Source organism: Panthera pardus, unplaced genomic scaffold (assembly GCF_024362965.1).
Source record: "Panthera pardus isolate Hobbes unplaced genomic scaffold, ASM2436296v1 HiC_scaffold_22, whole genome shotgun sequence".
NCBI lineage: Eukaryota > Metazoa > Chordata > Mammalia > Carnivora > Felidae > Panthera > Panthera pardus.
The window spans coordinates 56,986,008-57,007,139 of NW_026526788.1; the positions used below are offsets into that span (position 1 = coordinate 56,986,008).

The 21,132-nt window shown below is 36.9% G+C and overlaps 1 protein-coding gene across 2 annotated transcripts in view; it reads right to left on the reverse strand.

Moving 5' to 3' along the window:
* Positions 1 to 21,132, reverse strand: part of HPSE2 (heparanase 2 (inactive)) — a 677,801-nt gene that overhangs the window by 215,395 nt on the left and 441,274 nt on the right. For both annotated transcript variants that reach the window (XM_019459090.2, XM_019459091.2), the window contains exon 6: positions 2,051 to 2,098. In XM_019459090.2, coding sequence (XP_019314635.1) covers positions 2,051 to 2,098 — 48 coding nt within the window. The remainder of the gene's footprint in view (positions 1 to 2,050; positions 2,099 to 21,132) is intronic.

A 21,132-nucleotide genomic window follows, 5' to 3' on the forward strand; every position in this document is an offset into this window, starting at 1 on the left:
TCAGTCATAGTAACTGAGTAAGCCTTACATTCTTACCCAATAGTTTTCATACACTGATCTCTTAATTTCTCCTTATAAACACTGCAAATTCTTCAAGCTCCAGCCTTTACACTACATTATCCAGATAGCCTTTGATTAAAGACAGTGAAGAGAATTTGAATTGCCCAGTAGAATGTAATGTTTTCAGTAAAAAAAGCATTGTTGTGTAATCAAAGTAGTAACAGTTAAGAGAATAGCCCTTGGAGTGAGACAGACTCAACTTTAAGTTCACAATCTGCCATTTACTGTGTAATGTTTGGATTTTCTACAACTTCCTTTAAGTTATGTAAGAGATAAAAGTATCCCCAAACTCATTTGGTTGCTGTGAAGATCAGTTATGGTAAGGCATAAAAGGTTTACAACAGTTCCTGCCACATTATGATCATCACTATTGTTATCTTCTCTCAGTAAAGGCCCAATAAACAATAGACTAAATAAGCATTTTGGAACTAAATGATATTCTGGTGGAACAGAAAAACACACAAATTACAATAATAAATTAAGAGAAAAATATAAGTTGCATAAAGTACCATGGAAAAAAAAGAGCTAAGAAAGAAAATTAAACACAATCTGTTTCAGATAGGATCATCAGGGAAGGCCTCTCAAAGAAGATAACATGTCAGTTGAGTATTTAGAGATGAGAAGGAGCTAGCCACATAAACAAATAGGACAACAGCATTCTAGGCAGAGACAATAGCACATACAAAGATCCTGAGGAAGACATGCATGTGAACCTTCTAAAAAATGAAAGACCATTATGGTGTTGGGACAGAATTAGTAAGGTTAGGGTGGTACTAGAGGTCAAACTACTAGAAGCAGCAGAGGTCAAACACAAGGCACCTTCCTTATAGGACAGAGTAGAGAGTTTGGCCTTTTGTCTAAGTGCAAAGGGAAGCCACTGAGGGGTTTTAAACATGGGGAAGACAAGATCCTTAGACCTACTCAATCCATGACTCACAAAACAAACTGAAGGAGGATAAAAATTTCTGGAAACCTTTAGAACTTGATGTTTAGAGAAACTAAGTACAAATGGCTAATAAAATATTTTCCATTATGATTGAAGTTATTGATGGCTAACAGTCAAAAATCCTTTTGGGATAATTAATGAAGATTTTATCCACTGTTCTTGCTTTCACAACTGTCATGCATCCCAAAGGATACTGTGACCACTTAAAACAGAGGAAGTAAATGTGTTAGGCAGGTAGGTTTAGAGTCACTGAGAAAGGTGGTCATAGTTGACAGCTATGAGGGCCCAGAATAGGAGCACATGTCTGAGCCGTGGGGACTACATTAGATGAGAGATGACCTGGAAGATGCTGTGGGATAGATTTCTTACAAAAAGGAAGGGCAAGATTCCAGTAAAAAATTGGTGAGACATTGTGAGATACTGACATGCCAGCACAAATACCATAAGGAAACTTAAAATTAATTTATGTATCTGATAATTATCTTTACAAATCAAGATACCCTTAAGGTAACAGGTCTTTCCCACTGTAAGCTTCTTCCTGGAATACTGGGGTTTATCTTCTCTTAAGGCTGTTTCATTCCCTTCATATTCCATTTTTTAAAATTGCTTCATGTTAGTAACACTCTAGGCACTATTTAAGACCACTGCCATTACCATAATGAAGTGTTGCTATTTTTCACATGATATGTTGACTATTGAACACTACTTCCTCTCTTAAGGAAATTTATTCTCAAGGAAAAGCTCAGACGAGTGGTGGCATGCTCAGATTCCCATTACCTGTTCACTGATGACATATTAATTTAAAAGTGTCCATAATAGCTGAGCTTTTAGTGTTTTTTAAAAAAAATTTGCAACAACAAAACAAAATTATATTCCCATGAGATAGTATGCATCATAAGAACAGCTTTGGAGTTAGTTTTAACTTTTTCTCTTGGAGGATAGAGAGTGGCTTATTAGATGTCAGGTATAAACTTCGTAACAACTTATTATCTCTCATTTCACAGTAGCTGATAATAAGTAAGAGCAAAAATGGTGAATACCTACTGTTGCCAGGTAACTGCATCCACTGTGCTTCCTGCCACCTTCATGAATCTATAAGGAACAGAAAGAACAAATAAAATAAGCTGAGACATAGATCAGGCCAATCTTTGGGCTGAGAGTCCACAGCCACAATTATGGCCTATCTGGAGTTACTACAAGTTAAAGTATACAGAAGGTGAAGGTAAGGGTACTTTCAGCTCTCCACATGTCCTTTACCATCCAGAAATCAAGACCCCAGTACAGCATGCTCTCTATGTCTGTCTTCCCAAGCCCTTGCCTGATGGCTTCCACATCACTTTCCCCATGAACAAAATTTCTCTCTCCCATTTTCTATTCTCTGAAGACTCTGAAATCTGCTAGGAAACAAATAAACAGTAACATTTCCCAGAATGATACCACAATAGATAGATGCCTTTGAAAAACCTTAGTCCTCTCCTTCTGAAGAGAGCATGGCAAAACCCAATTTAGTTATGTAAGTATAAAGCACTATCAAATACACCCCAGGGATGGCTGCCATGCCTATCTGAGTGTAGAAAACTGAATACCACACAGAGAAATCTTTTTTTTTTTTTAGTGTTTCAAGTTTTTATTTAAATTCTAGTTAGTTAACATACGGCGTTATGTTAGTTTCAGGAGTAGAATTTAGTGATTCATCACTTACATATAACACAGAGACATCTAACTATTTCTGAAGCAGTGAAGTAGAGGACTGAGTGTCATCTGACATTTGCTCAGCTCAAAAGGGAAACCAGACCTGTTTCCTCACAAAACACACAGCAAAGCCTTGCTTTATTAATCCCCCAGCCTTCTATGCTTCTACCAAAACCAAAGAACTGGGAAGAAGCATACAAGGCCCCACAGATGCCACAAGGTGTCATAAACTTCAAGTCTGTGAATGACCCAACTACCTACTTGTCTCCGTTATCTCCATCCACATGTTCTGAGGCCATCTGCTGTCAAAGCCATTGTTACTATTTGAGACAGTTACACCCAGATACAGGAAATCAAAAGGAGTTTCTCAGTTCTTCAAGATATTCCTTTCAACCCTGAGACCCTGGAGGGGAACTCTTCTTCAGACAGAAGCACTCTTCCATCAATACATCATAACCAAAGAACTCTTTCGCTAAGAAGGGAGACAGTGTTTTGTCAAGAAGGTCCTATCCCACCCTATCCCAGCACAATCTGGCAGGGAGACACATGGCAAAGGGGTTGCCATGTGCTGCCCAAACAGAGGCTCTGCTTTGTCATGATGGTGGAAGAGTACTTAATCTTTGCAGGACTGAAAGAGAGAGAGAGAGGATGCCAGTACTGCTGTTTAGCATTGCAGTGAACTTTATAAAAGATGACAAAGAAGGAGAGGGAGATGGGGTCGATAGGAGAAAGAGTATGGGAGAGGAGGGGAAGGGGAGGAGGTGGTAGCTTGGTTCTTGTCTGTACGGCTTTGTCTGTTTTCTCCAGTACCATTTAGTAGTCCAGGAGCAAGAATATGGGAAATGGAACATAGGCGTGATCAAGGAATGGAATTGGTTTGATGGGTAAGACCAAAATGTAAATGGAGATTGAAGGGAATGAGTACGTACTTAGTACCAGCCATTCACATGTGTTATTTCTTATAATTCTCAAAACTCTTTTGCTTGGTAAGATGGTTATTATTGATTCCATTATACGAATTACTAACTTCTCTCCTGGCTGGAGAAAGAGTGTCTCCAGACATCCCAAACAGCCCATTTTTATGGAGTTATGCCACCCCTCTTAGTAGCACTTCTTGGGAAGCAGGGCATGACGAAGCAAAGCAATAAATACAAGCTGGAAAATTTTGAAAATAGAAATATTTTATGTAAAATTGTCTTAATTTACATATAAAATAACCATAATAAAAATAACACTAACATTTATAGTGATTTATCATTATAAGATGTTTTTTAGCTTCTTGTAGATATAATTTCACATAGCCTCAAAACCACCTGGAACGTAGTGAATATTTCTGATTTATGGTGCAGAAGGCTGAATCTGGTAGAGGTTATGTGACTTGCTCAAATTCATAGAGCAAGTGTGGACTAAACCCAGGTTCTCTGACTCCAAGCCCTACCCTCTTTCAAGGATTCTATGCTGCCTCCAAGCTGTTTTCACTGAGGCCAAGAAGTACAGTAGAACTCTAAGATGCAAAATAAATAAATAAATAAATAATAATAAGTTGAATTCTTGCCTTGAGAAAATACTAGCAATTTGCCTTCTTTGCTTGTTGGCTTCCTCTCAGACTTGAGCATTTCATGCCTATTTGTAAGAGAATATGATGAAGCAGGTATCAAAAGCGACTGACCAGGGGCCTCTGCCATACTACAACCACCCTAAAGCCAAGAAGAAAGACCCAGAGACCATCAGCTATCAGAGTTTCTGTTGCTGTACTACTCGTACAAACTAATTGCTGTGGGACAGCAAGTCAAGGGAGCAGTTAGCTCTACCTTCTGTGGTGTTATAAGAGAGATAAACATTGAGAAAAGCTTTATACTGCACATGATACTGAATATGGCATTGAAAGAAGGGTAGGATTTTGCCATGAAGAGCAGGCCAGACATAAGAACAGCCTGAGCAAAGCAAGGTAGAAGCAAGGTGGTGTGTTCTCAGGAGTCCAACATGACTGGATGTTAGAGGACAGGTAAGGGAATGACAGGAAGTCAGGCTGGTCAGGTCACTAGCTGCTAGCCTATGATGCTAACAAGTCTGGTCTCTCCCCCTTAACAACTAGGTACAAGTTCAGCTCCCATTTATCTTTGTAGGACTAGTACCCAACATAATATTGCAAAATACAGCTGGCTCTTTCTTCACATATATTTGTTGGATTTATCCTGTGTCTAAACAAATGAGGGAGTATCAGGATCAGATTTGAGTTTCAGGAAGATCACTCTGGCTATGGTAAATGTGAAAGGTACTGCTGTGGACAAACAGGAAGGAGATGACTGCAGAGAGATGGGAGGCTTGGAATGTAAGAATGAAAAAAGACCCACCGAGTAACACTGATGGAGCCCTCAAGAAGTTGATGGGCAACCCAGGAACAGACTTTTGATGTTGATGTTGGTGAATATATTCCAATTCTCTTGAAAATGCCTCAAAGAACTGGAAGTAAATAGTCACTGATGATAACAGCTATGCATTCACAAGAAAATTAGGAGGAAAAAAAAATCATCAATGCCCTGCTTGGCTAAAAGGGTCTGGGCTGGGTAGGCAATTAAGAAGACACCTGGGGTGCCTGGGTGGATCAGTGGGTTAAGTGTCCAACTTTGCCTCAGGGCTTGATCTCCTGGCTCTGGAGTTCCAGCCCACATCGGGCTCTGTGCTGACAGCTCAGAGCCTGGAGCCTGCTTCAGATTCTGTGTCTCCCTCTCTCTCTGCCCCTCACCCACTTGCACTCTGTTTCTCTCTCTCTCTCTCTCTCTCAAAAAAAAAAAAAAAAATTAAAAAATTAAAAAATAAGAACTCATCTAATTTGGTGTCTTAAAAGTTGGAAACTTGTTCTTCATGATACTATAATCTGGGGATCCTCATATGTATTGGATAGTTTGTTCTGCTATAGGTTGATAATTAAGTCCTTAAGTAACTTTCCATTATTAAAAGTAGCAGTATAAAAAGAGTGGGAAAACTAGAGTTAGGAACATTCAAAGTAAGGCTAATATTCTCCCCCCACAACCTACCCCATATTCCTCAAAGAAAATCTATAAAATCTATAATTAAATATAAAATATATTGGACCCTTATATAGAATATTATAGTTTACAGAGAAATATTTTTAAATTGAATAAAGGAAAAGACCTACCATGATCCTGGATAGGAAAATCAATTATCCTTCCTAAACTAATTTATGGGTTTAATGAAATTCTAATAAAAAAACCCAGCAGATATTTTTGAAACTTTGAAAAATCATTCTAACATTCATCTCGAGGAAGCCAAGAATATTCTTAAAAAATGGAATAATGAGGGGACATTTATTTGATCTACCATATAATAAAATATACCATAAACCCCACAATTATTAAAACATTCCTAGGAATTAGAAAGGAGATCTTAGGAACTAATAAAGAGATTAGGAATTAGTAAGGAGACCTATGGCACAGAACAATTTTTTTAAGTTATACATACGAATTTATTACATGGAAAAGAATTTTAGTATATGAAAAACTGAAGCATTTTTTTAATGATGCTATGTGATTTGTGGCTATTTGGGGGAAAAAATTAAAGTCAGATCCTCACTTAAGATCATATTTTGTATAAGAAATCAAAATAGTAAAATATGGTTTAGTTTCATTATATTTAAAGAATATTTCAATTACAATGTAATATTTAGAAACAAACGATATTATTATCTTTAGTAGTATATTGAAGCAATAGAAAAGCTGTTTTAGCTAACTTTGAGGAAATGCCATTATTAAATATGTATTCACATGAAAATTGCTATAAACTACGTTCTTCCTTTTTCCCTCCTAGCCAAATGATGAAACCAACTTCAAACATATGGAAGCATTTCTACACTTATTCTGAGGAGCAAAAATCTAATTCACAAATAATGTCAAACAAAATATGCATTTCCCAATACTACTAAGATGACCAAACATACCCTTATTTTTTGAGAAGTATAAAAAACTTATCTCAAATGAGGGAAATGTTCTGTTTTCAGAAGTCTTTGATATATATTTTTAAAACTAAAATACAAAATCAACCACAGAAATAACACATAAAGGAAATTAATTAGACAAAACCCCAAGGAATAGACATTACTGAGTCTGGGGGCTTCCCCCCACCCCCATGCTCCTTCCCTGAAAATTAGGGCTCTCTGTAACTACCCTATATCTGTATCATTTCTATACTTTGTTTTTATATCTATATTGGCACTGTGGAAGGTAACAAGTCCAAAAAGATCATCATTTTCTTTGTTCAAATTTAACATTGATGGATTCTTCTGCTCTCTAGTTCTGCGTGTTTCTCAGAAACTAGCCCAAACCACATAAATGAGTGACTTCAACACAGCTGCAGAATGCTCAGCAATGGTAATATTAGAGGTGGAATAACATGCACACAGACTAGTGCTGTCAGGAGTGAAATACCACTGGGAAAGTGAAATTCCGTTTAGTGTCTGGTATTATCCAAGGATTTTCAGCCATCTACTTCCATTCTAATCCCTAGATTTAGGTCTATGAATGTATAAGTAAAAGATGACCCAGGATGTGAATAACAAAAGGGGAAGATCTTGGTTTTCCAAAGTTGGATGTCTCCACACCTGAATTATGAAGACAGAAATCCTGGATGATTATCTCAGAGAACAAGAGATGTCTGCCCTCATGCTGACAGCTAGTTGTGCAAAGGATAAGAGAGGGAAAGGGCAAAGACTTATATCAAAGGAAATTGGCCAGTGCCAGGCAGACCTTTCAGTATTGGGAGGCTCTTTCCCATTGGAGCCAATCTGCTGCTATGGAAAAGAACAAAATATCCCCTTTCATTGTGAGAGTTCCTTTCCTCCCCCAAGAGATCCCAAATCTGGGAGAATTTCTTTCCTTTGTTATCCACCTGCACATATGACGTATCTGAAATATTGTTGAGCCTTCTCTCCCAGGGCATATCACAGCTCTCTCTTATAATAAGGCACATCTTTACTCATGGTCTTTGGGGTTTGATTTCTACTTTTGGACCACAGAATGCAACCCTAAAAACTGGATTCTGAATTTTGCTCCCAGGAAGGAGGATAAATCCTTCACAGGGAACTGGATGTCTAAAATAGGTACAAACTTCAATATGACTGTGGCAGTATGATCTTTTTTCCCTTGTCCACAAAGAGAACTTTGGTTATGTAACTAGCATGAATAAGATATGACAGCCATTCTGCACAAAGCCTAGGAAAAACCTGTGAGAAAATTATTCATCTTGAGTTACAGCAAACCAGGCATCTTCTATTTGGTCCAAAGCCACTTACTTTTCCATGGCTAATTATATATTGAGCTATATATACTAGACACTGCATAGAACAAATGATATATTAATACATCTCTTTCTCTTTCTGTTTCTTTCTCTTTCCCTCCCTCCCTCCTTCTTCCTCTTTCTCCCTCACTTCCCTTTTTCTCCCCACTCCTATTTATATATAATATTACATGGGCAGTAAGCTGATAAATAGCATGGCTATATGTTCATTGACTTTAATAACTAGTGCAACTCTCTATTTAGGCTTCCCTTCTGGCTTACAATTCCTTCAATTTGATAGATTTATAGAGCTTTTAATATACAGGAACTTGAGATGGATGAGATTGTTCAACCAATCTTTCTTGCCAATAAAAGTCACATCCATGAGGTTTAATTTAAGGGCAAACTTGAATGAAAAAAAGGAAAAAAAAAAGTTGGCTATCATTTATTGATTAACAGGCATTTGGTAAGTGGTTTACATAATGTACAGCCTTGTAAGTTCTGTATTATCACTTTCATTTTATAGATGAGGAAACTGTGCTCCAGATCACCCAGGTAATAAGTTGCAGAGCTGAGATTCAAACCTAGTTCTGAGTCTAAAGCCCTTGTTTTAACCATGCAGAGATAGCAAACTTGTGATGTGTATAGTGCTGCCCCCTTTTTCTGAGCCCATGGAAGATATTGGTAATAGATCTCAATACTGTCTCACTAATCTGACAATTGACCTAAGAATCCCTCTCAAGACATGTTGCCAGGCACTCTTACCTGGAACTGGCCCCCAGGATGAAGCCTATTTGCTGCTAATGGGGAGTTAAAAGGAGGGAGGCTATAGGACCATGTTTGGAACAAAATGGAGGCAGATGTGAGATAATAATATATAAGGGCAAAATAAGTTTGCTTGATTAAAATGAAGGCAACTGGCAGTGGACTGGGGGATGATGAGAGAAGATACTGAAACAGATCTGGAAGGCTATGGTTGGAGCTGGAAGGTGCTGGTTAGGGGAGTGTTATTACAGACACATCTTGACTGTCTAAAATGTTGCTAAGGAAGTCATAAAGGCTTGGATTCAAGCAAAGAAGGCCTGATATGATTTGCCCTGGCTGTGGAGCCTGGTGGGAAGAAGGAAAAATGCATCAAGATGTCATGATAAATTTCACATGTAAAACTAAACTTTCCAAAAGCTCAAGCCTTGGTATGAAGCTGAGTCCAGAAGAGTGAACAGTGTTGAACTAAGGTGGGAAAGGATTCTATTTTTTCTAGTATGCTAGATCATGTGGCTCTATTAAAAAATGAAGATTCAAGAAAAAAGTACCATAGAGTAGAAAGACCACAGGTCCAAGGAGTCAGACAGGTATCTGATTTAAGACTTGGCTGCATAGCTTATGAGCCATGTGGCCTTGGGCATGTTGTTTAATCTCCCTAAACCATTTCAAATGGAAGGTAACAGCACCTATTTCTCAAAGGCCTTGTGAAGATTAACAAGATAATATGAAGGAACAAGGGTACTGCCTGGTATACTGTTGACACTCAATAAATGTGAGTTTGGTAAATAATTTAACATCTGTGCACCTCCATTCCTTTATCTGTAAAACAAAGATATTAAAACTCATTCTCCTATACTAAAAGGTAGTGATTCTCATGGTTTGGTGTGCAAAGGATGCCTTGGAGTTGCTGTTCAAAATCCTATCTAGGTCCCATCACCCAACATTCTGGTTTGGTAGGTATGCACTGGACCTTAAGAAACATGCAGCATTTTAAAGAAACTCTCTAGGTGCTTCTAATGCAGCAGGACCATAGTGCATACCTTTGACAAATTCTGATCTTAGTAGCACCTGTTAGGGTAGGCCATTCTTGGAAGAGAAAGTAGAGTTCTAAGGGACAGTAGAAGAAGAAAAAAATGAGAAAAGAAATGGAAAAAAAGGAAGTGAAGAAGAATATTTTCCAAGACCATCTGTGTCAAATCTAAGTCTATGCCCCAGGACTCTAGCCTCCTTCTTCAATGTTTTTTCTAATCCCCATCTGACTTCTCTGACTCTGGAGGAAGAGAAAAACATCCTTCATCATAATGGCAATAATTGATAGCCTTGGGCTTAGGGAAGGAATTGGGTTGTTTCTCTAATCAGGAAAGAAGTCCTTTCCAGAAAAAAAAATAAAAGAAAGAAAGTTTAGTAGTAGTAGTCGCTAACACAATGCTTAGCTAGGGAGCAGACCCTTGCAGTAGCCAATGCTTCCTTGTTAATGAGTACTGAACAGCTGCTGGGGGCCTTTCCTCTCTAGAGGCAGAGATGGAAACTCTCTTCTTAGGAACTAAGAGGAATAAATTGTTCTCTCCTCTTGTAGTTTGGTCAAGTCATATAACTCTTTCACAGTTGAAATAAAACAGAACAATTATTAGGAATAACATTGTAATAATTACCCTGTACACCAAATTGTCCCCAGCTGTGCATCTTCTCACTCCAAATGAGAATGTGGTGGTTTCTATGCAGGAGGTGGAGCTGTGATCACCCTCATTATCCTGACATGTTTTTGTAACTAATCTTTCTCGTTTCCATCTCAACTCAATTCTCTAAACTTCTAGGAAAGCTACATAAAGTTATATGCAAATAAAACAGGAAAAAAACCCACCTTTCCATCCTTGAAATATACTTATTCTTAACAATTATGGCTGATATTCCTTTTGGTGTCAATTGCGCCAAGAACTTTAAATTCATTATTTCATTTAACTCTGCAATAAACCTAAGAAATAGGCTCAGTAGATTGAGCGTCTGACTCTTGGTTTTGGCTCAGGTCATGATTCCAGGGTCATGGAATCAAGTCCCACATCGGGCTCTGCACAGAGCATGGAGCCTGCTTAAGATCCCCCCTCTCTCTCTCTCCCTCTGTCCTCTCCCCCACTTTCTCTCTCTCTCTCTCAAATAAATTAAAAACAAAAACAAAAACAAAATAAAGAGTAGGTAATTTAATTAGTCCCATTTTATAGAGGAGAAGATTGAGATGTTCTCCTCTATAAAATTCTATACAATTCCTCAAGATGACCTAATGAGTCACTAACCTGGGTGTCATCTAGTTACAAAGTGCATGCTCTTCACCATCCTGCTATTTTTTCCCTAATCCTACTCACCATAGTAGAAAACAGACTGTTGTTTCAATGTCTTTATGGAGAAAGGGACCCATGAAGTAAAAAACATGCATACAGCTCACAAAAGTCATAATGGGACCCCAGTAATACGAACACAGAGTGGTTTTCATCTTTACCTATAGAGCCTTCATTATTATCTATGCTTGAAGTGTTAAGTGGAGTCCATAAATCAGCATTAGACTTAGTAGAAGAATTTGACACAACTCAAGATAGAAATTCTGGACATAAAAAGGCAATTTTTCTGTTTCTGGTTTGTAGACCATTGAGCATATAGCATAGATCATGTGGTCTGCTGTGATGGAGAAGGCCATTATTTGCTGCCTAATTCTCTTCTGCTTTTATCCTTGTTGCCCACATTAGAATGCTTTCCACAGCTCTTTGGGCTGCCATAAGAGCTAAAGGACCTGTCTAGCTTTCTTTTCTAGCATAGATTCAGGTTAGAATATTCCACTAGCTACTCTGTAGATGTTAGGATAACTGCCATTTTCATTTATTCAACAAATTGGAGCACCTGCTATGCATTAGGCTTTTTGCCAGCACTACATACACATTGGTAAATACAACAGACATACTTCCCATCCTCATAATGGGAGTTTGTAATCTTTACCAACAAATAAACATAAAATAAATATGTAGTTTTAAACTATGATAAATGCCATAAAGAAAACCAACAGAGTATGCTGATAGAGAATTACTTAGCTAAATTACACAAGAAAGGTCTTTGATAGATGAGGAGAAACCAGCCATGTGGCAAGCAGAGAGAACACCCTAGAAAGAAAAGCACTTGTGAAAGCCCTCAAATAAAGAGAAGTTTAGCGCATACAAAGCCAGTGAGGCTTGAGTGAAGTAAGAAAAAGGGAAAAATGGAGAAAATAAGAATGAAGAGCTAGGAAGCAGCCAGAATGTTCATTATATAGAGCCTTGTCAGATGTGATAAGGACGTTAAATTTTATTCTACGAGCAATGACAAGTCATTAAAGAGTCTTTAGCAAGAGACTTACATTATGTGAATTATATGTTTGTAAAAGATTTTCTGACAACTGAGTGGTGAATAGATTGGAGAGGAAAAAAATGGAAGCAAGTACACTGATAACTCGACTATTAAAGTGGTCCACGTTCTGAATTCTCCAAATAGTAATTCTTTTGTTATTGTCTGCTCTACTGACATCCCTCACCTAAATCAGGGTTCACTTTCCCAGTCAGTGTAGTCCAAATACGTTAGTGTACACGAGTCTCTCAAGATGGTCTCTTAAAATAAGACTCTGATCAAATAAGTTTAAGAAATTTTGCGTACTACTGCTAGGAATTTACCCAAGGGATACAGGAGTACTGATGCATAGGGGCACTTGTACCCCAATGTTTATAGCAGCACTCTCAACAATAGCCAAATTATGGAAAGAGCCTAAATGTCCATCAACTGATGAATGGATAAAGAAATTGTGGTTTATATACACAATGGAGTACTATGTGGCAATGAGAAAGAATGAAATATGGCCCTTTGTAGCAACATGGATGGAACTGGAGAGTGTTATGCTAAGTGAAATAAGCCATACAAAGACAGATACCATATGGTTTCACTCTCATGTGGATCCTGAGAAACTTAACAGAAACCCATGGGGGAGGGGAAGGAAAAAAAAAGAGGTTAGAGTGGAAGAGAGCCAAAGCATAAGAGACTCTTAAAAACTGAGAACAAACTGAGGGTTGATGGGGGGTGGGAGGAAGGGGAGGGTGGGTGATGGGTATTGAGGAGGGCACCTTTTGGGATGAGCACTGGGTGTTGTATGGAAACCAATTTGACAATAAACTTCATATATTGAAAAAAAAAATCATTAAAAAAAACCCCTAGGGTATATGTCTTCTGGATAGTTCATGGAATTTGTAGATTCAATTGTGGTTAGTGGAGATTTCTGAAATTTCTACATCCATTGACAAAAATTCTTCCTGAATCTAAAAAAAAAAAAAAAGAAAAGAAAAAAAAAGAAATTTTGCATGCTAAATCCCCTTCTTGGAGATTCAGGATGTAAACTAATGTATTAAAGGTGTTGGGAAGTGTATACACAAAAATATATTTGTGTATCCCAGTATTTCTCAAACTTACTTGGGCATGGAATGTTTTATTACCCCCTCCCCCAACATAATGTTAATATCCTACAAAAAGTGATATTCACCAGAACATATTTAAGGAAATGCTACCTTAAATCCTTCTAACCAAGAGTTAACTCATTGTTCTTGGTTTACTGAGACCCCATTTCTCCACCTCCTTGTTTATTATTTCAGTGGTTTACACAATATTTTCTGACTCCACATATATTATCTGAGATATCAGCCCTTGTATGATTTATTTCTTCTCTCCACTTCCATCATCTATTTTCTGTCACTTGTTCCTTTACTTTTACATTATAAAAGTTATAAAATTTTCCTTCTTTTCTGTAACCACAATTTTCTTCTTTGTTTCTGTATCTGGATCTTCTATAAGACAGCTTGAGTATCCTGAAATGATCCTCTAAACAGTAATATTTTATCTCAAATTTTCCATCTCTGTCTAATGCTCTGCATATGGGAGATTTTCTTGATTTTATCCTCCACTTCTTTAAAAGAATTCTTTTTAAAAGCTTTTTGAAGATATGATTCAATAGAAATTTATTTAAGTGTACTCTTTAAGTATACAACTCAATAAGTTATATTTATAGAATTATACATAATCTAATTCTAGAATATTTAATTCCAAAAAGAAACTCCATACTTATGAGTAGTCACTCTCCATTTTCCCACAAGCTCCACCAGCCCTACCCAACCACTAATCTATTTTTATAACTATAGATTGCCTATTCTGGTCATTCCATATAAAGGAAATCATACAATGTAGGGCCTTTTGTGACTGGCATCTTTCGGTTAGCAATGTCTTCAAGGTTTATCCATGTTGTGACATATATTGGTATTTCATTTCTTTCTATTGTCCAATAATATTCCAGTGTAGAGATATGCCACTTTTCATTTATGCATTCATCAGTTATGGGTATTTTGTTTTTTTATGCCTTTTGGTTATTATGAATAATGCCACTATGAATATTTGTATACATGTTTTTATGAACACACATTTTGTTTCTCTTGGGTATATACCTAGGAGTGGAATTGCTGAATCATAATGGTAACTCTGTGTTTAAACTTTTGAGTAATTGCCAGACTGTTTTCTGAAGCAGTTACACCATATTACATTCCTACCAGCAGTGTATGAGGGTTCCAGTTTCTCCACATCTCCAATTTGTATTCTTTTTCTTTTCTCCAATATTTATTCTTGTATGTCTTTTTAATCTTGGCCATCCCAGGGGATTTGAAGTGTTATCTCATTGTGATTTTGATTTGTATTTCCCTAAATGACTAATGATATTAAGCATCCACTCATGTGCTTACTGGCCATCTGTATATCTTCGTTGGAGAAATGTCTGTCCAAGTCCCTTTTGCTCATCTTTAAAATAGGCTATTTGTCTTTTTATTGCTAATTTGTAAGAGTGCTTTATATAAATCTTGGATACAGGTCACTTATCGGTTATGTGAGTTGCAAATATTTTCTCCCATTCTGTGTGTTTACATTTTTGATAGTGTCATTTGATGCACAAAACTTAATTTTGATGAGGTCCAGTTAATCAATGTTTTCTTTTATCACTTATCTTTTTAGTGTTGTACCCAAGAAATCATTGTCTAACCTTTATTGGACTTAGTTTCAGCAATTATGTTTAGTTTCAAAAGATATCTTTTTGTTCTGATGGTACTTTTTTCACAGAAATGTGTTTTTACTCTTTAAGTACAATAGCTTCCTATATCTTTATGAGGATACTAATTAGAGGTTTTTATTTTTTAAATTCTGGTCTTGAATTATGATTCTTCCTGGGTTTGTTTGTTTGCTTGTTTGTTTATTGGGTTTTCTCCTTCATGCTACTGGTTTCACTTGTAAATTTCTTTAATGTTTATTTAGTTTTGGGAGACATAGAGAGAGATAGCACAAACAGGGGAGGGGCAGAGGAGAGAGAGGATGACACAGAATCTGAAGCAGGTTCCAGGTTCTGGGCTGTCAGCACAGAGCCTGACACAGGGCTCGAACTCACAAGCTGTGAGATCATGACCTGAGCCAAAGTTGGACACTTAACTGAATGAGCCACCCAGACGCCCCTCTACTGGTTTTGTTCTCATGTCTTGTGGTCTTTGGCTATCTATTCATATTTAAAAGTTGGGGACTAAGTAAATTCTTCTGGTAGCATGAACAGATTTTTCTCAGCTGTTGAATATTTGGGCTTTTTAGGTAAGTCTCTCCTTTCACTGGGATCTCTATTTTATGGGCAGAACTTGTTCACCAACACATTTCACTTTAGAGGGGGAGTACAGTAGGGCATAGACAGCTTTTGGGCTAGGGTATCCCATAGTGCTTTATCTTAGTGTTTTATTATGCAGGAATATCTCTATCTTAGCAATACTAGCTCATCCCTAGGTTATCCTTTCAATCTCTTTGGTGAAGGGATTTGCTTGGAGATGATAGATTGAGTTGTCTTTGCTCTATATTGGCAGGTTAGGGGACTTAAAATAATGGAAGGGAGAGATGAACTGTAAGTGTAGTTCCACTGCAGACAGAATTTAATATAAACCCCTTGGCTTGGTCCCCTTTTCTCACTCCAAACCCTCCTGACTCTCAGCCTTCTGCAAGATGGATTGGCTATCTTTTCCCAGAGCCCATGTTGTCTGGGTTGCCACTTCCTCATTCTGCTTAATCTGTCAACAGGCTTCCATCTGTTTACTGTCTTATAGAAATCTATCAAAAATCTCTCATCAGCTTCTGATCCCTTTTTTGTGTGTTTGTTATTACGAACTTTTTTTTTAAATCAATTTTTAATAGGAATTGGGATGGTGGTTCTAGAAGGAAATGCAGCTTGTCCTCAGATCACTATCCTGAACGTGAAGCACACCCAATAATTTTAAAGCTATCTTTTATTTCTCTAGAGATAGTATTTCATGAATATGAATGTGTGTTCCTCTTGGTATAACTTCCTTTTGAAAGGCTCCCTTTTCTGCATGTGATGGCCCTTGAAAGAGATGTTAACTTCCAAAAGGATGAATTCATCCTTTATCAATTCTCTCATCCCTACCTTGCTGAGATACCCATCAATAAATCATGTCTACCTTAACTTCTCTCCATCTCTTCGGCCATTACCTTAACCCAATCTACCATGGTCTTGTAGTGAAACAGTCTTCATGCTGAGCTCTTCTGATCGCTTACTTTTGTACCTTGAAATCTATTTGGCACAAAGAATACAGTAGATGTCACTGCTCTTACAAAAACTCTGTCATGGGGCACCTGGATGGCTCAGTTGGTTAAGCATCTGACTTTGGAACAGGTCATGATCTTGTGGCTTGTGGGTTCGTGCCCCATGTCAGGCTCTGTGCTGACAGCTCAGACCCTGGAGCCTGCTTTGGATTCTGTGTCTCCCTCTCTTTCTACCCCTCCCCCGCTCATGTTCTGTCTCCCTCTGTCTCTCAAAAATAAATAAAAACGTCAAAAAATTTTTTAAAAACCTCTGTAATGATTTTTCATTGCTCATAGAATAAAATATACAACTTCTTTTCCATGGTATACACAGCCCAGTAATGATCTGGTCCTGGCCTGTCTACCATTCTTTTTCTCACTATACTGTCCATCTTTCTATTCCTCAAATGTCTTATCCTTATTTCTGATTCAGGTCATTGAAAAACATGACCTAGAACCTCTATTTAGAACTTTCTTCCCTCTACTCTGAACATTTGGCTCCCATTCATTCTTTTGTTCTTGGTTTAAATAAATTATTCTTCAGATAAGTCTTTTCTGATCACCTTGTCTAAATAGACCCTCAACCCCAGTCATCTTGATTATTTCCTTCACAGAATTACACATATTTTGTAATAATTCATTTTCTTATTTACTGTGGCTCTCTTGCTAAGCTCCAAGAAGGTAAGAAACACGTTGACTTTTTTCTTCAATATATACTCAGCACTTAAGCAAGGATCAAATACAAAGTAGGTGTTCAATATATGTTGAGGTGGAAATTTAGTAGTCATCTCACTAGGATTTAAAAGCCTCAAAAAGAGCCTCAATAAACACTATTTCACTGAATATCTGCTTTTCTTCACACTGCCACATTAACCAAAAATAGATTAGGTCCTTACTCTGTAGCAGTTACAGCAACAAACTCCAACTTTGTTAAAACTTTGTAAGTTAAAAGAGCTGGGAAATTAAAACATTAGAAAGCCTAGATGAAAATTAGATAGTAACTTTATCCTAAATGAATAAGGGAATAAATAGCAAAGGCTATCAACAAGAAAGTAGACAAGAACAATTATAATAAAAATAAACTTCTGAAAAAACAAAAACATGTTTCAAAGTAACAAGAAAAGCAATAGATTCAGATAAAATTATCATTATATAGATGTTGCATACAAGTTTACAAAAGAGAAACAGGAAACTGATATAACCCTAAAGAACAATGCTTACACTTTAGATACAAATCACTGACTAAAAAAAGGGCAGTTCACCAATGAGGAAATGGAAATAATAAAACAAGCATTTTATGAACTATTTCTCATATTCCAGGCAATATGTTAGTCCCTGAAGAAACATGAGACTTCATGTTTCTATTGCTGTCCTAGTGAAGTTATATCCTGAGAAGATATTCCTGTTTAGTCCTGTAACTACCTAAGAAAAAAAGCTTAAAACTGGTTCTGTAAAGCTAAAGCTAATGATTATGATTTATATAAATCACCATAATTTATTTAAATTACTATACAATGATTTACAATGCTTCACAATCACATTTATGCATACTGCTTTTAGATCAATGAATTTAGAACCAGCTGTTGAATAAGTCAACATTCATTCAATAAGCATTTATAAGACACCTACAGTATTCATAGGTTCTGAGGCTAAATGAGTAAAATATAGACCATGTCCTGATCCTAGTCCACAGTCTATTAGGGAAGGCAGATATATAAATAAATAATTTATCATCAATTTGATAAGTGCTAGAGAAAAAAAATTTAAAATGCTATTATAAAGACAGAGGCGATGGTAAGAAATTCTGCCTGAGGATGTCAGAGAAGACCTATTGGAAAGAAGAAAAATGAGAGTAGAGAGTGATATTCCAAAGAAAATTACACAAACTAAAAAGGGGCATAGGTATACTTTGATATAGTTAAGGGCAGATTGTGCACAGGGGGTATAGCTGATTCCTAGCTGCAAAGTGAGGCAGGCACTAGACCCTACAGGCCAGGGGTGCATGTGAAAGTGTTTGGATTTCAAGCAAGAGTGATTTCACCACATGCTGTATTAAAGAAGAGAAAACTACTCAGAAGAAATATATGGAGAAATAATTAGAGTCTGAGACTACATATAGAAAAACTATTTAAGAGAAAGAATGATAAGGTTTAAAATAAAAATGAGAAGAAGCTGGGATGTGAGTGATACTAAGAAGTCAGAAATAACAGAACTTAATAACTAACTAATGGAGTATGTGAACAAAATAGAGGAATGAATGTAAAATGGCCTCCTGGTCCGCACCTCGGGCAAATGGTTATGGTGTCATTAACCAAACGTGGGATACCGGGAAAGGAGACAACCTAAGGATTTGGAAAATGTTCAGTTCTTTTCATAGTTAACAGAATTCTAATTTAAACAGCCATGTGGCATAGTCTTGCATTAATTAAACTAGAGTAAATGAATAAAAATGACTATAGTCATTGCTGTGGGGTATTGGGGGAAAAGATATACTAATACACTGCTGCCCCACAACCTGGTGAAGTCATTCTGAAAAGAAATTTGGCAACAAATATGAAAGCCATAAAAATTATCATATACTTTGACCCAGAAACACAACTTTTTGGAATATAGCCCAAGGATATAATTCAAAAGAAATAAAAAACCTATTTGTATAAAGATGTTTATAGCTGTGCTATATATTACAGACAAAAACTGGAAACAACCCAAATGCCCAGCAGTGAGGGAATGTTTAAGCAGACTTTGGTACATTAATGCAATGGAATATTTCATTGCTATTAAGAATGACAAATATGAAAACTATGTAGAAATAATAAAAGGGCAACATAAAGCAATGAATAAAAAATGCAGAACTCAAAATGATGCATGTAGAATGATCATAACTATGTAAAACTATATCGGTATAACCAGGAGGATTGGAAAAGAGCTGGTAATTTAGAGTGCTGACATTTTTGTTATTGTTGGTTGAGTTGCTGGGAATGTTTATGTGTTTCAAGTTATAATTCACTGTATATTTATTACATACACATTAATAAAGATAAATTTCCATTTTTTCTGGCATATAAAATTTTTAAAAGTTCTTATCAGTACCTTTCCTTTTCCCTAAATGACTTTCTCTATTCTCTGGAGTCCTATTAGTTTTTGGATGTATGGGGAAGTGGACTCCATATTCCATGACCTCCTAACTCAGTTAAATCCCAGCCTTTATAGTCATTCATAGCACCATGTTCCTCTCCTTGTTATTGTCTTAATTTTAAGATCAGCTAATTAATCTCCATGTCTCCCTAACCATACTGTATACTCCATGAAGGCAGAGAAAGTATCTGTTTTTGTTTATGATTACATTCCTAATTCTGAACATAACACCCAGAACATAGCAGTTACTCAAGGAACGTTGCAGGATGAGTGAATTGACCCTGTAGGCCATGTTAGTGAAAAGGCATTTCAGTACCATGAAATACATTGATGAAATCATTACGGAAAAAGGACAATCCAAAAGAATAACTACATGGATTAAAATGATAGTTACACACCTTGCTTTATTATATATTATGAACTATGAATAAAGTTCTATACATGTGATTCTTATTCCTCAATTGTAATACATAAAATGAAATCAACCTATTTCCATCACAACACCCCCCCCCCCCCCCCACACACACAGAGTAATTTTAAAGTTCAGTGAAAGTATGCAAAAGGAAACCAAGAGCTGAATTTGTGGGTAGGAGCCAAAATCATGAAATTGTTGTGTAAGAAAAAGGGGAAGTTGCTCTTGAGAGACAAGGGGAGAAAAGAGAAGGATGGGGAAAGGAGAGCTGAAGTAAGGACTTAGGGATTCTTTGTAAAAAGGAAAGTGCCTAAAATTAAATTTCAGGTTATTAATGTTGTTACACTGTAAATCTGTATGCTTTCCCAAACCTTCAATAATGTCTGCTATGTTAATTACCTTAGATCAAGACTAGGGCACCACAAAAGGAGGAGAGAGAGTTCTAAGAGCCATTAAGTCACAAGGGCCATCCTGGAGGTTAGCCAAAGGTTTCTCTCCTCAGATAATCTCTCTTTGTATTCATATGGCATTTATCTAACCTCATTTAGAACGTGCACTTCACTGGAAAATGTCTTACTCATCTTTGAATTCTCAGGAGTAACCATATTCATCCCAGAGTATGACAGGATGGCACATAACAGGTGGGTCTTGGTGCATACTCTGTGTTCTGGGGGAACTTTTGACTCTCCCCACTTCATAGTTCCCACCCTTCCTGCTTAAGTCACATCTCCACTTTGGGTCTTGGATTCAACATACAGCCTTCCTCTTCTTCAGCCTTCCTCATACCATTCTCTCAGACATTCCCTTTGACCCTATATAACTGGACCTAACCTGCATGGGTTCAATTGGGCCTGGCCCACCAGCAAGACTGGGCATAGTGCCTCATCCATAACCAATGCTTAAAATGATTATTAGATTCAGTCAAAGTAATCACATGGTAGCAATTCTCTAGAATACCTACTAATGAGTCTATCAGTTAAGTAGTGCTTGAATCTACAAGTAGTAATAGTGATTCTCAAATTTTTAATCCAGCTCCAACGGCTAGGGTTATGTTAAGGTTTACTTTCTATAAGAGGTCACAAGAATACAGTAATAGTATTTTGACTTTTTAAAAATATAAAATGCAATCAAATGCTTTAATATTAAATGTGTTTTTTAAAAA